General features: G+C 53.8%; 1 protein-coding gene across 5 annotated transcripts in view; it reads right to left on the reverse strand.

The window, feature by feature from the left end:
- ADAMTS14 (ADAM metallopeptidase with thrombospondin type 1 motif 14) overlaps positions 1-13,264 on the reverse strand; it is a 174,115-nt gene that overhangs the window by 12,602 nt on the left and 148,249 nt on the right. For 4 of the 5 annotated variants that reach the window (XM_033841851.2, XM_033841852.2, XM_033841853.2 and 1 more), the window contains 7 exons: positions 11,958-12,091; positions 11,471-11,594; positions 10,418-10,498; positions 6,823-6,986; positions 3,854-4,022; positions 3,274-3,406; positions 1,218-1,425 (listed from right to left, as the gene is read on the reverse strand). In XM_033841851.2, the coding sequence (XP_033697742.2) occupies positions 1,218-1,425; positions 3,274-3,406; positions 3,854-4,022; positions 6,823-6,986; positions 10,418-10,498; positions 11,471-11,594; positions 11,958-12,091 (1,013 nt within the window). Of the gene's footprint in view, positions 1-1,217; positions 1,426-3,273; positions 3,407-3,853; positions 4,023-6,822; positions 6,987-10,417; positions 10,499-11,470; positions 11,595-11,957; positions 12,092-13,264 lie in introns of those variants that run through there. The other variant, XM_033841854.2, reaches the window with a different exon arrangement.

Genomic DNA, 13,264 nt, shown 5'->3' on the forward strand with positions numbered 1-13,264 from the left:
CTTCTTCCCAAACTGAAACTCTGTGCCCATTAAACATTAACTTCCCATTCCCCTCTCCCCTGGTCCCTGGCAACCACACTTCTACTTTCTCTCTCTATGAATTTGACTGCTCTAGGTGTCTCACATAAGTGGAATCATACTGTATTTGTCATTTTGTGTCTGGCTTATTTCACTCTACATAATGTCTTCAAGGTTCATATCAAACGCGTTTTTAAGAAAAAACCCCAAACTTGAAAAAACTTCCCCGTGGCCCCTGGACTATTCCACAACCTTCTTACTGTTTGCCTTTTTCTTCCCTGGCCTCCCAGCAATGAACTTGCTACAGAGCTGCCAGAGTGATCTTTAAACCTGAAATCAGAGCTGGTGACATACACGTTAAAACCTTTCAAGTTTCCCACTGCTCTTAGAATAACTCTAACTCCTCATAAAGCCCTGCAGGATTTGACCCCCTGCCCACTCTCCAAAGATGTCGTGTAAGCCCTGCCCCTCTCATTAAGCTCTAGTCCCAATGTCCTTTAGGTTTCTGGAACATGGCAAGGTTGTTCTTGTCTCAGGGTCTTCATATGGCTCACATCTCAGGTCTCAGCTCGAATGTCACCTCCTCAGAGAGGCCCTCCCTGATATGTTACCCTGTTTACTTCTGCTCAGCTCCAACTGCAACCTGTAAATGCTTTTGTTATTGGTACTTGTCTCTTATGTCTCCCTCACTAGACTGTAAGCACCATGAGGACAAGAATCAGGTCTGTCTGGTTGGTAGTGGGTTCCAGGCATTCTTAGTACAGTGTGCCTGGAACGTACTTGGCACCTTAGTTTCCCGACCAGGGATTGAACCCGTGCGCCCTGCAGTGGAAGTGCCGAGTCTTAACCACTGGACATCCAGGGGAGTCCCAGTAAATATTTCTTAATACAAGAGTGTCTTACAATTTGCTCATCTGTAACACAGGGATATTAGCCCAGGCCTCCTAACTCTGTGAAGGTCAAAGCTGATAGTGAATGGATATAAAGGCCAAGCCCAAAACCATGGCCCAGCATACCGTTGGACTTAGTTTTGAGAAAAATCAGATCAGATGTGGGGAGAGGGATTCAGCCAGAAACACTCGGCCTGCAGGGAGCGCCAGATCTCTCTGCAGCTCCTCCACCCAGACCCTCCTCTTCCTTGACTTTGCAAGGAAGGCGCCTGTGGGCCCAGCCCCTCCCACGCCCTGAGGACAGCTCACCTGGGACCAGGCTCCCGTCCGCCACTGGGCTGGACAGGGCACGCGGTGGCAGGGCCGGCGGGCCTCGGGCCGGTCCCCGGGGCAGGCCTTGGCCGGCATGGCCTTGTGGGTACCGTTGGGGAGGGGCAGCAGGCACTGCACTCCCCGAGTCTGCACCCCCAGCTTCCCACAACTCCGGCTGCAGGTGCCCCACTCCTCCGTCATCCACCTGGAGACAGACAGGGAGAAAGGTGGAGGAAAGGCAGGACTATGGGACACTTCCTCCCAAGGCCACTCCCACTCCCTGAACCACCAAAGGCAGGAGCCACAGAGATGGTTTGGGCTTCAGAATGCTTGGGGGCCAAGTCAGCCACCCACGTGGCTCTGCAGCTGTCAGGCGTGTGGCCTTAGGGAGGTCACGTATTCTCTCCTCTGTTTCCTCATCTGAAAAATGGGTATAATGCATATTTAAATCCTGACACCCTGCAGGTCCTTGGACAAGCTATTAACCCCTCTAAGCCTCAGTTACCCCATCTTTACATCAGGATTCTTTCAACACTTCATGAATATTTGCGTGTCTAGCATGTGCAGGCACTGTCCTAGGTGCTGACATTCAGCCGGGCACAAACAGATGAAAATCACAGCTTGCAGAGCAGAAGCCCCTACCATGGGGCTCTTGGGACAATTAAAGGACCTGTATATGTAAAGCACATGGCAGAGTGCATGGCATGCAGTAGGCATGTCATAAGTGCAGGCACTATTATCATCACCGTCAGTGCCTGCAGAGCTTTGGTGCTGATCAGCTAAGCCGCTAGTCTCCAAGCGTCTTTTAGCCATAGAGCAACTTCCAGCAGCATCTTAAGCAGGCGCCCACTGGAAGAGTTAGACAAAAGCAAAACTGCTCTGGTGGGGTGGAGGGAGGGGCAGCCCCCAACTCCCACTCCCCTCTGTTTCCTGAGGCATCATTTAGTAAACGACGGCTTTAGCCAACCCCTTCCCTTAACAAACAAAACAAAAAGCCCCGAAACTTCATTTGACATTTTACAGATAAGGAGACAAGCCGGGGTGGGGTGACCTGCTAGGGGTCATGGAAGAGTTAGCCCCGCGTGCTCTGTGATCACAGATGTTTGTGGGCAAAGTGGCCTGAATAAAAAGTAATACATAAAAAAGAACCATGGAGAGCCAGGGGGCTGGGGATCGTGGCCTGGGCCGGGCACAGGGAGGCCATGGCAGCCTCTAGCACCGGTCAGCAGCTCCCGCCCTGGCTCTGAGGTCCCTCTACCCTGTGGGAGCAGAGCTGCTGTGGATCAGCAAGGCCGAGTTGGAACCCCCCAACCCTGGGAGGACTCCTGGGAGGCAGGAGGATGGACTCAGCTCTTCATGGTTTCCTACTGGCCAGCCACCCTCGGCCCTACCTGGGGGCCACTAGAGAAGCCTGCTGGGGCTGAGGACGAGCTGGGCAACAGGCCCAGAGACCAGACATCGATCCTCCACAGATTATAGCTCTCTCCTCTCCCCAAAGCCACCTCCAAGTAACCCCAAGAACATGACCTTGGGCTCAAAAAGAGCCTGTGTCCTCAGGCCAGGGAATCCCAATCAGGGCTAGACCACAGCAGGGCGCTGAAAGGCCAGACCGCATCCCTGGGCCCCACATGACTGGGCAGGGAGGAACTGGTAGACAGCGTCCTGGCCTAGGGCCTGGAAACACTGAAATCCTCTTCACCTGCATGGACCCCCTGGATCACTGAGGGAAAGCTGTGTCCCCAGATCGGGCCTCAGCTTCCCCATCTGTAAAATAATCCTGGGAGGAGCAGAACAAAGGCAGCATCTTCCTCCTTCTGGGAGTGAAAGTTAATGCAGAAATCCCAGAGGGGATGGACGGGCAAGGAAGGCCGCGCGGGCCATGGGCAGAGGCTGGCGTGTGGGTGCTCTCTGCTCAAGAAGTCCCGGCTGCGGGGGCTACGTGCCTCCACCCTCCAGCGCTGGCGGAAGCAGGCTCACCCGCCCCTCGTCCTGACGTCAGGGCAGAGAGAGGGTCTGCTGTCAGCCTCTTGTCCCTCCCCCAGAAAGCACTCACGCAGGCTGGGCACACGGGTGCTGGTTGCAGCGCCGGCGGATGGGCTTGGGCCTCTTCCTGTGGTCGCACAGGTGCCGCTGGACCATGTGGTGGTCTCGTCGGCGCCGGCAGCCGTACTTGGTGAACTGGATCCCTGAAGGGAGGACAGCCTGCCGTGGGGGTCAGTCTCACCAGGCCCCCACTGTCCTGCCCAGAGCCTCAGGGACAGTGAGCTCTGGAGAGACTGCAGCCAATCCCCCCTCCCTCTGTGCCTTTGCATCTTGCCATCCCCAAGTCACTTTCTGAAGAAGCCTTCCTTGACCAGCCCATCTCAGGTGTCACTGGTATAGCACAGGTGGGGACATGGGCTGCTGTCTCTGCGCGCAGCTGGTGAGCCCTTACAGGCAGAGGACCTGCCCCGGATACTGCTCTAGCACCCCCAGCCCAGCCCCAAGGCCCTGCCCAGGCACCCTGCCACACCCCAGAGACCTTCAAGGAGAAACTGAGGCACGAGCCGGGGACATGCCAAGTGGAGACGATGTCAGGCCCCCGACCCCTCCCGCTCCTCCCACAAGGCGTCTGCAGTCAGGCAAGCGAGTACCTCCTCCGCAGGCCTTGGTGCAGGGTGCCCAGTTCTTGAGTGCCCACTCGTAGGTGTCCGTCTCCTCCAGGAGCACGTTGTTGCTCCCGATAAGGGGCAGCAGGTCCTCGTGGATGACGTACTTGTAGGCCAGGCTGCTGCGGGGGCCACCCTCAGCTGGGGGGAGCACCTGAAGGGAGACAGACGAGGTGGCAAAGGACTGGAGAGCAGGGAAGCAAGGCCAGCATAGGGAGACCGGGGAGGAGGGGTCAAAGGGGAGGATGTGGGGTCAGAAGCAGAACCAGTGAGAGCCAGGAGGGGGCAGCACTGAGCACGCACTGGCGAGGCCTTTCAGACCTGTAGCCACATGGCAAAACCGAGGCTAATACAACCAACGCATGCAGCTCAATATCAAAAAAACAAACAACCCAATCCAAAAACGGGCAGAAGACCTAAATAGACATTTCTCCAAAGAAGATATACAGACTGCCAACAAACACATGAAAGAATGCTCAACATCATTAATCATTAGAGAAACGCAAACCAAAACTACAATGAGATATCATCTCACACCGGTCAGAATAGCCATCATCATATATACACTACCAAACGTAAAACAGATAGCTAGTGGGAAGCAGCCGCATAGCACAGGGAGATCAGCTGGTGCTCTGTGACCACCTAGAGGGGTGGGATAGGGAGGGTGGGAGGGAGGGAGATGCAAGAGGGAAGAGATATGGGAACATATGTATATGTATAACTGATTCACTTTGTTATAAAGCAGAAACTAACACACCACTGTAAAGCAATTATACTCCAATAAAGATGTTTAAAAATAACAACAGCAAAATAATATAAACTCCAAAACAGAAAAAAAAAAATCTACAAACAATAAATGCTGGAGAGGGTGTGGAGAAAAGGGAACCCTCTTGCACTCTTGGTGGGAATGTAAATTGATACAGCCACTATGGAGAGCAGTATGGAGGTTCCTTAAAAAACTACAAATAGAACTACCATACGACCCAGCAATCCCACTACTGGGCATATACCCTGAGAAAACCATAATTCAAAAAGAGTCATGTACCAAAATGTTCATTGCAGCTCTATTTACAATAGCCAGGACATGGAAGCAACCTAAGTGTCCATCATCGGGTGAATGGATAAAGAAGATGTGGCACAAATATATAATGGAATATTACTCAGCCATAAAAAGAAATGAAATTGAGTTATTTGTAGTGAGGTGGATGGACCTAGAGACTGTCATACAGAGTGAAGTGTAAGTCAGAAAGAGAAAAACAAATACTGTATGCTAACACATATATATGGAATCTAAAAAAGAAAATGGTCAGAAGAACCTAGGGGCAAGATGGGAATCAAGACGCAGACCTACTAGAGAATGGACTTGAGGATGTGGGGAGGGGGAAGGGTAAGCTGGGACAAAGTGAGAGAGTGACATGGACATATATACACTACCAAATGTAAAACAGATAGCTAGTGGGAAGCAGCCACATAGCACAGGGAGATCAGCTGGTGCTTTGTGACCACCTAGAGGGGTGGGATAGGGAAGGTAGGAGGGAGGGAGATGCAAGAGGGAAGAGATGTGGGGACATATGTATATGTATAACTGATTCACTCTGTTATAAAGCAGAAACTGACACACCACTGTAAAGCAATTATACTCTAATAAAGATTTCTTTTTTAAAAAAAAACAACTCAAGCTAAGCAGCTACTGTGTGCCAGGCCTGAGAACAGCCTGTGTGCCCATCGGCGATTCTCCTTCCCACACACCTAAGTTCCAATGAAGGCAGGAACCATGTCTGCTGGTCTGTCCTGCTCACCAGAGCACCCACACTGCCTGACTCTAGAAGATGGTCTACAATAGAGACTCTTATCACATATAGGATTGCCAATATTTTCTCCCAGTCTGTTCAGGTGATCTTCTCACTTTCTTCAAAACGTCTTTTTTGATGTACAAAAGCTTTCAATTTCCATGAAGACCAATTTCTCTCTTTTTTGTTGTTGTTGCTCATGCTTTTGGTATCATATCTAAGAATCCGAGATCGTGAGATTTATCCCTCTCTATTCTCCAAGAGTTCTACGGTTTTAGCTCTTGTACTTGGGGCTTTGATCTATCTTGAGCTGATTTTGGTATACGGTGTGAGGCAGGGGTTCAACTTCATTCTTCTGCATGTGCATATCCAGTTGTCCCAGCACCATTAGTTGAAGAGATTCTTCTTTTCCCACTGAATGGTCTTAGTACTCTCGTTGAAAATTAATCAGCCATGGGTGTACGGGTGGACAACAAATATAGGGTGAGTAGAAAGCACACGCTGGATTGAATTAATATGCTGACATCAATAGGCTTCAGACCCTGCCCTCTAGGACCTCCCTGACTAATGAGGGTAGCACCAGGAACAAAGCCTGTAGAAGGTCTCCCTGCCACCAGCCGGTGCCAATAGAGCCCCTCCCGGTCTGGTCTCCTGAGTTAACAATCCCTGCTCCATAAGCCCTGGCTCATGGTCTAGGAAGAGGGGGTGTCGGCAGAGGTGGGCCTCAGCTGGGACAGGAGGCTGGCAGTGCCAGACGGCACTCCTGGGCCACAGGCCACTGGGCTCCTGGACTCACTTGCTGGCAAAGCCATAATGCAACTGGATACTGGATGATGGCAGAACGATGGGGGAACCAAGCCAGGTCCCTCCAGCTCCTCCTGGGCCCTATTTCTGACCCCGTGTTAAGGAGAACAGACACCCTGTGTGGGGCATCTCTGATCAGACAGTGAGACAACCATTTCTTTTTTCCTCCTCACTTGCCATCCTCCCAGCCTCGAAGCACAGAGGGCATCTTGGCCTTGCCCAGGCTCCTGAAGACACCAGAACAGGAGGATTTCCACCAGGCCTGCGTTGGCTCAGCAGCAGAGACGGTGAGCTAGGGGATTGGGCTGGGGCAGCAAGCGGGGGCGGGGGCAGGGGCCACCATGCAGGGTGGGGACTCACCAGGACGGCAATGGCTTCCGGCAGGGGCCCACTGGTCTTGAGGCTCTCTTTGGCGTCCTCCACCGCGTACTCCCACTCCAGGCCCATTGCAGTGAAGGTCCGGCTCGTGGGTTCCTTGCCCTTGGGGTTGAGGATGAAGCTGCCTGTGACCTGGTTCTTCACCGCTGGCCATGGGGAGAGGGTCACACAGATTTCTATTCCCCTCCACAGGAGCACCAGCCACACCTCAGGGGTTTCAAGGCCGTCCCAGTGGGCCCCTAGGGGCTCCCTGCCCACCTGTCACTCCTTCCCACCTGAGCCTTTCTCCAGTCCGATGGATCATCCCACTGCCCCCACATAGCACCCCTGCCTCTGGACCCTGGTACACACCATTCCTCTCACTTTGTCTCCCCTTCTTCCTGCCCGACTAATCTCCACCCACATTTAAGGCTCAGCACAATTCTCCCCTCCTCCAGGAAGCCTTCTTTGATTGTCCAGTCCTCAGGGATTTGCCCTCCCTACAACTTCGACAGCAGCGCATAGAGGCTAAGAGTACAGGCTCTGGAGCCAGACTGATTTGGGAAAGTTACTTAGCCTCCCTGTGCTGCCTCAGTTTTACCATCTGTAAAATGGGAATGGTAATTCTACCTAGCTCATAGGGCTGCTGCCCCATGAGGATAATCGCAGTATCCCTTGCCCACCTACCCTGCCATGGGGCTCTTGGGACAATCAAAGGAGTTCATATATATAAAGAACTAGGCAGAGTGCATAGCATGCAGTTGGCACTTAATAAATAGTAGGCACTATTACTGTCATCAAATCAGCCCCTGACTTTTAGCACTGTTGCAATTACAGATATCCTGTCTCTCCCATAGCCTGTCAGTGTACCTCCTCCATCTCAGTGTCCTTGGCCCAGCACAGCGCCTGGCACAGAGCCGGAGTATAAAAAATATCTGTTCATTTTTCCCCCTTAAAGTCCCAGTCAGCGAGTAACTCACAACTTGTAACTGAAAGGCGCTGGGTGACCGGCAGGCGGAAGGTGTGCAGCTGCAGACACCCCAGCAAAGGCCCCCGAGTTACAGCCTCATCCACCCTGGAGGCATCAGGGGTCAGAGAATGGCTGCATCGTGGGACCCGAGCCCCCAGCCAGGTGGGGATGGCAAAGGCTCTGGAGCCCCGGGGTGTCCCCACCTGGTGTAATTATAAGAGCTAAGGATCCAGGGCATGAACTACATGCTGTTTACTCTGCTCCCGCCTCAGTGGGGTCCTCACACGCATCCTGAGGTTGGTGCTGTTATTAATCCAGATGGGGAATCAGAGGCCCTGAGAGGGGCAAGGGTTTGTCCTGGACACACAGAGGCTGGTAGCCCAGCTCTCCGGAGGGCCAGCCTCCCTGCTGAGTGGGAAGAGAGACGCCCCCTCCTTTCCCGCAACCTGATCTCTGCCAGCCCCCAGAATCACCAGACCCTCCAGGCTAGAGCTGAGCATCTCCTCAGGCCCTTGTCTGCCTCTGCAGCTCACGACCACTGCTGTCCCCGGTCCCTGGATGTACCCCCCGCCTTCCTGGGGGTGGTGGGCTGGAATCTCCACCACCTCCTACCAGCTCTGAGCCCAGGTCCTACCACTGACCCACTCGGTACCTCCAGCAACTCTTTTAACTTCTCGGAGCCTCAATTTCCTCAACTGCAAAAATGGGATAACAAGAGGGTTATCATGAGGCTCCGACGAGATAACGAATGAAAAGCGCCAGCTCAAAGCCCCCCACACGGTGGGTATTAACAGCACGGCTTGTCTTCCCTTCACTTCCTTTCAGAGTCCGTGACCCCGAATTCCAGGAGCGCCTCACACATTTGGACCAGGGCCTCGGCCTTCACTGCCAAGGCTGCCACCTGTCCCGGGCTTCTCCAGAGAGTACATACCCTGTTAGCGCGCGTGTGCACACACACGGGCACACACACACTCACTCCCACATACACACTCTGCACGTTTACACCAGGGCCGCTGCGGATCTCACACACGTGTAATCACACAACCTGTGCTGACGACAGGTCTCAGTGCTGCTTCCCTCTCCCCCAGGCTCCCGGAGAGCTCTAACCCTCACCCCATAAACACACAGCAAGTGTGCCTGCCCAGAGCCTGCCACAGGTGCTGGGAGCCTCTGCCCCGACCTCCAGGGAAGCCCATCTGCTGCCTACAAGCGCATCTAGCTCCTTGGAAGGGCTGGACATCTGAGCGGGGTTGGGGGGCCGTGGGTGGAAGGGGCTGGCCAGGGGCCCAAGGGGCTGCTGACATTATGGAATCATCTGTAGGGGTGCAGTAGGAGGAGTGTCTGTAAGCAACCATCCTCTTCCAGGGGTAAATGACCTTCTCCCCTTGTCCCTGTGCAGGCGTAATACTCCACAGCCAGACAGGCAAGCGGGCAGGGAGGCGGCCAAGCCAAAGCCCTCCCGTCTCACACCCCCTGTGCAGAGGTGCAGTTGGCAGGGGCACGGGGTAGAAGATGGCAGACCCAGGCCCAGACTGGCTCACCCCGCAAGTGAATGAGGGCACGCAGAGGGCCCACAGCCACTTTGCGCATCAGTTTCCCCTTGTGCCTTATGCCTGCTTGGACTACACTCAGGTGCCCTCCAGAGCAGGTTAGGAATTTTTACAGCTGTGCTAATGCAGATGTATTCTCCAGGGAGTGCAAGTTCTCCAGGAGACTTTAAAAATGTCTTGTATTATTTTAATAATAACCTAAAAATATGAAAAGTTAGCACTTTTGTAATATACAAGCTTGCCCAGAGACGTTAGGTTCTGGGTTCGTGTTTATGACGAGCTGGTGACAAGCAGGGTGACTTGGTGGGCACAGTGGGTAAGAGCGGCCTCTGTGACATGCTGGGGCCCAGTGACATCGCAGCCCACACGCCCTCAGTAAGGAGCCTGAGCACAGGCGAGTGTGGGGGAACCCAGCCACAGCCCGACGTGCGGGCAGCGGCCTTCTGCCCACCTGCTCGCCAGGAGCCTCCGCCAAACCATGCTTGCATGTTTTAAATTGAGATTAATTCACATACCAAACCATTCTGCCTTTCAAGGTATGCAATTCAGTGACTGCAATCATCACCACTGTCTAACGCCGGAACATTTTCATCACCCCCCAAAGAAATCTGCCCATGGGGGCTGTGGGCTGGGGGGGAATCTTCACTGGATCTCCTTTCATACCTTCTGATATTTGAACCATGGAGCAGGTTCCCATTTCAACATGAATAAAAATCAATCAATCAATAAAAAAGGGTTCTCTCAGGCTTCCCTGGTGGCGCAGAGGTTGAGAGTCCGCCTGCTGATGCAGGGGACACGGGTTCGTGCCCCGGTCTGGGAAGATCCCACATGCCGCAGAGCGGCTGGGCCCGTGAGCCATGGCTGCTGAGCCTGCGCATCCGGAGTCTGTGCTCCGCAACGGGAGAGGCCACGACAGTGAGAGGCCCGCATACCAAAAAAAAAAGGGTTCTCTCCCATTATTCGAACTCATGAAATGCCCTCTGCATTAGAATCCTCTCCTCTGCCCTCCCAGCTCCCCCCACACCCGAGGGCAGGTCCCAGGGCCTGGCTGCCCATCTCCTGGCACCCTGGCACTCACCAATGTGGTGGGGGACCTTCTCCAGCTCCTCAACCTGGATGTGCCTGGCACCTGCTGGGATCTGCACCAGCTTGAGAGCTCCTGCCACAGAGGAAGATCCAGAAAAACCATGAGCATCCTGAGCTGGTAGCCCCACTGCCAGCATCCCCCATCACCCTCTCTCCTCACAGATACCCAGGAACCTCAGTTTCTTTGTCTGTAAAATAGGAATGGGCCCTTCTCCATAAGGTGCTGAGAGGATCGCAGTTCATATCGCTTAAGATGCTCTATAAATACTACTGGGCTCTGTGTGTGTGTTAGTTCCTATTATCTGCCACTTTCTTGACCCTCCTTTTCTCTCCTGACTTTCCCTCCCCTCTTTCTTCTCACACTTTAAGCCACTGTAGGAATCTTGATGAAATAGGCCATGAAGATCCAGCATGGGGGGCCCCCGTGATCCTCCCAATCCAAGGCCTGAAAACTAACCTTTCTCAGAGCAATCAACTTTCCCCCAACGAGGAGAGGCATGGCAAAGGTGAATCCCCAAGGGGAAATGAATCTAGTTCATACTAAAGTGTAAAGGACTAATATCTGGCCCTTTTCAACAGCAAGTGTGGCCAGATTGGAGGTGGGGAGGGAAGTCAAGGAACTCTAAGGCACCAGGAGTTCAAAGCAGGAAGCACTTCAGTTAAAAAAAAAAAAAAGTGAGAGAGAAGAGCAAAAAGGAAATTACCAGTCCAGCCTGGGCCTCATCTACAGATCTGTCTGGACCCTCATTCCCACTAACAGCCCCAGGCCAAAGAGATGGCTGAGTTCCTAGGACAACACAGTGCCAAGCAGGAAATGCTTCTGAGCTCCCGAGCCCAAGTGCAGGCGCAGCACGCCTGGAAAATGAGGAACCACAGCCGGGGGCAGCTGTGGTCTGAGACAGGCTCCAGGGCGCCCCCCCGCACCAGAACTGTGGCCCAGCTCAAGGAGGGAGGGCCCACCTAAGGGATGGTTCGGGCTCTAGGGACGCTAGCTGGGCCAGAACCCCAGCCCCTCCTGGTCGTCCCCCAGCCCTAACCTGCTCACCTGCCTGCTTGGAGGCCTTGCCCAGAGTCCCCTTCACAGTCCTGCAGTGGGAGTTGTCGCCGCCGCAGACCCCACACTTGTCATCTGCCTTCATGGACCCCACCTCCTTGTCACAGCCGACGGGCTGAAGCCAGAGACGGGGTCAGCGGGAAGAGGCTTCCATGCCCCACCACCACCCCCAGGTCGGCAGCCCCTGGCCCCCTCCTCAGTCCCCAGGCCCTGACAGGAGAGGACCCTGGACCGAGAGCCATTCTTGGAGTCACCATGTGACATGGGCAAGGTCTGAAACCTGGCCACGCCTCTCCCATCGAATGGGGTTGGGCAGTAACCCTTTTCCAGCATGCCAAGGTCATGTTGAGGACCAAGGGGTGTCATGGGTGAGGAAGGGGAGGCAATGCCTGTCTTCCCTGGGAGCAGAAGGAGGCAGTGCAGCCCTCCAGTCTCCCGGGGCAGGGAGAGGGTGGGCAGCCAGGAGGGGGGCACCTACCACACACTCGCCGCGGGCACAGACGCTGTACGGGTCCCGGTAGCTGCAGCGAGTCCCGTCGTGGACCACCTGGTTCATGAAGACCACGTCCCCTGTGTCCTCTGACTGGCAGATCAGCTCACACTTCTGGGCGTCTGTGGGGAAAGGGACCACACTGAGCCAGCTGGGCTCGGAGAAGGTGGGTTGGCCTAGACCGACATTAACACGTGGCCCGAACAGGAAGCTCCAGGGGCCAGCTCTGGGCAACGGGGGGAGAACTAGGTGTGGAGCTGGGCTTCAAATCCGTGCTGTGTCACTTACGAGCCATGTGACCTTGGGCAAATTATCTGACCTCTCTGAGCCTCAGTTCCTTATTTATTACGCCTGATCAGTAAAATGCCACATCACGTCGTTAAGAAACATCAAGTGATAAAACAATAATAATAACAATAATAATAAGCCCACACTTAATGAAAGCTTACTATGTGCCAGACTTCTAAAACCTTTATACATTCTTACTGTACAACTTTAAATGCTTTTTGTGAATTAACTTAAGTTAAGCCTCTCAATACCCGCAAGGAAGTAGCATTACAGAGGAGGAAACCAAGGACCAGAGAGGCTAAGGAATTTGCTCAAGGCCGTACAGCCACCCAGTAAGTGGCAGAGCCAGGATTCTAACCCAGGCAGTCTGGCTTGAGTCCTGCTCTGACCTCTACATACACATCACCGTCACACATATGATGGTGAACCTTACCATGCTCGAGAACATGAGAAGGCTGCATGAAAGTAAGGCAGAACAGTGGTCTGTGCTTGGGTTTACAAAACGGAGCGGCAGTGAGGGAAGGAGGGAGATCCTTTCTAGTTCTAACAATCAAATCAAGGCTATTAACGTCCTACAAGAGTAGGTTCCGGAGAACATATAAACACTTGCTGTGTTTCTTAGGAAAAGGGAGGTTGGGGCTTAGCTAACTTCCTGGAATTTGACTAAAAGTCCTGGGAAAACCCAAAGTCCAGCTGTCCCATTGGCCTTGCAGCCCTTCTCCACCCCTGTGGCAGCAGCTTGTGTGGGTCTGCTTGGATGTGCAAGGCTTCCAAAGCAAAATTTGTAAGGAACCATCTGGCTCCAGGGTCCTCATCCCTGGGCTCCCGGGATACCTGGTGACGTCTTGCCCCAGCACTCAGGACTCAAGTCCGGAGCCACAACATCCAATACTACTTTGGATTTCATGCAGAGGGGGAGTCATATTCCTGGTGGGACCTGGGCCAGGGGCTAAGGGGTGGGGGGCTGCATCACTCCCGAAGACAGGCAGGACCCTGACCAGTGCACC

The sequence above is a fragment of the Tursiops truncatus genome, chromosome 16 (assembly GCF_011762595.2).
Source record: "Tursiops truncatus isolate mTurTru1 chromosome 16, mTurTru1.mat.Y, whole genome shotgun sequence".
Classification (NCBI taxonomy): Eukaryota; Metazoa; Chordata; class Mammalia; order Artiodactyla; family Delphinidae; genus Tursiops; species Tursiops truncatus.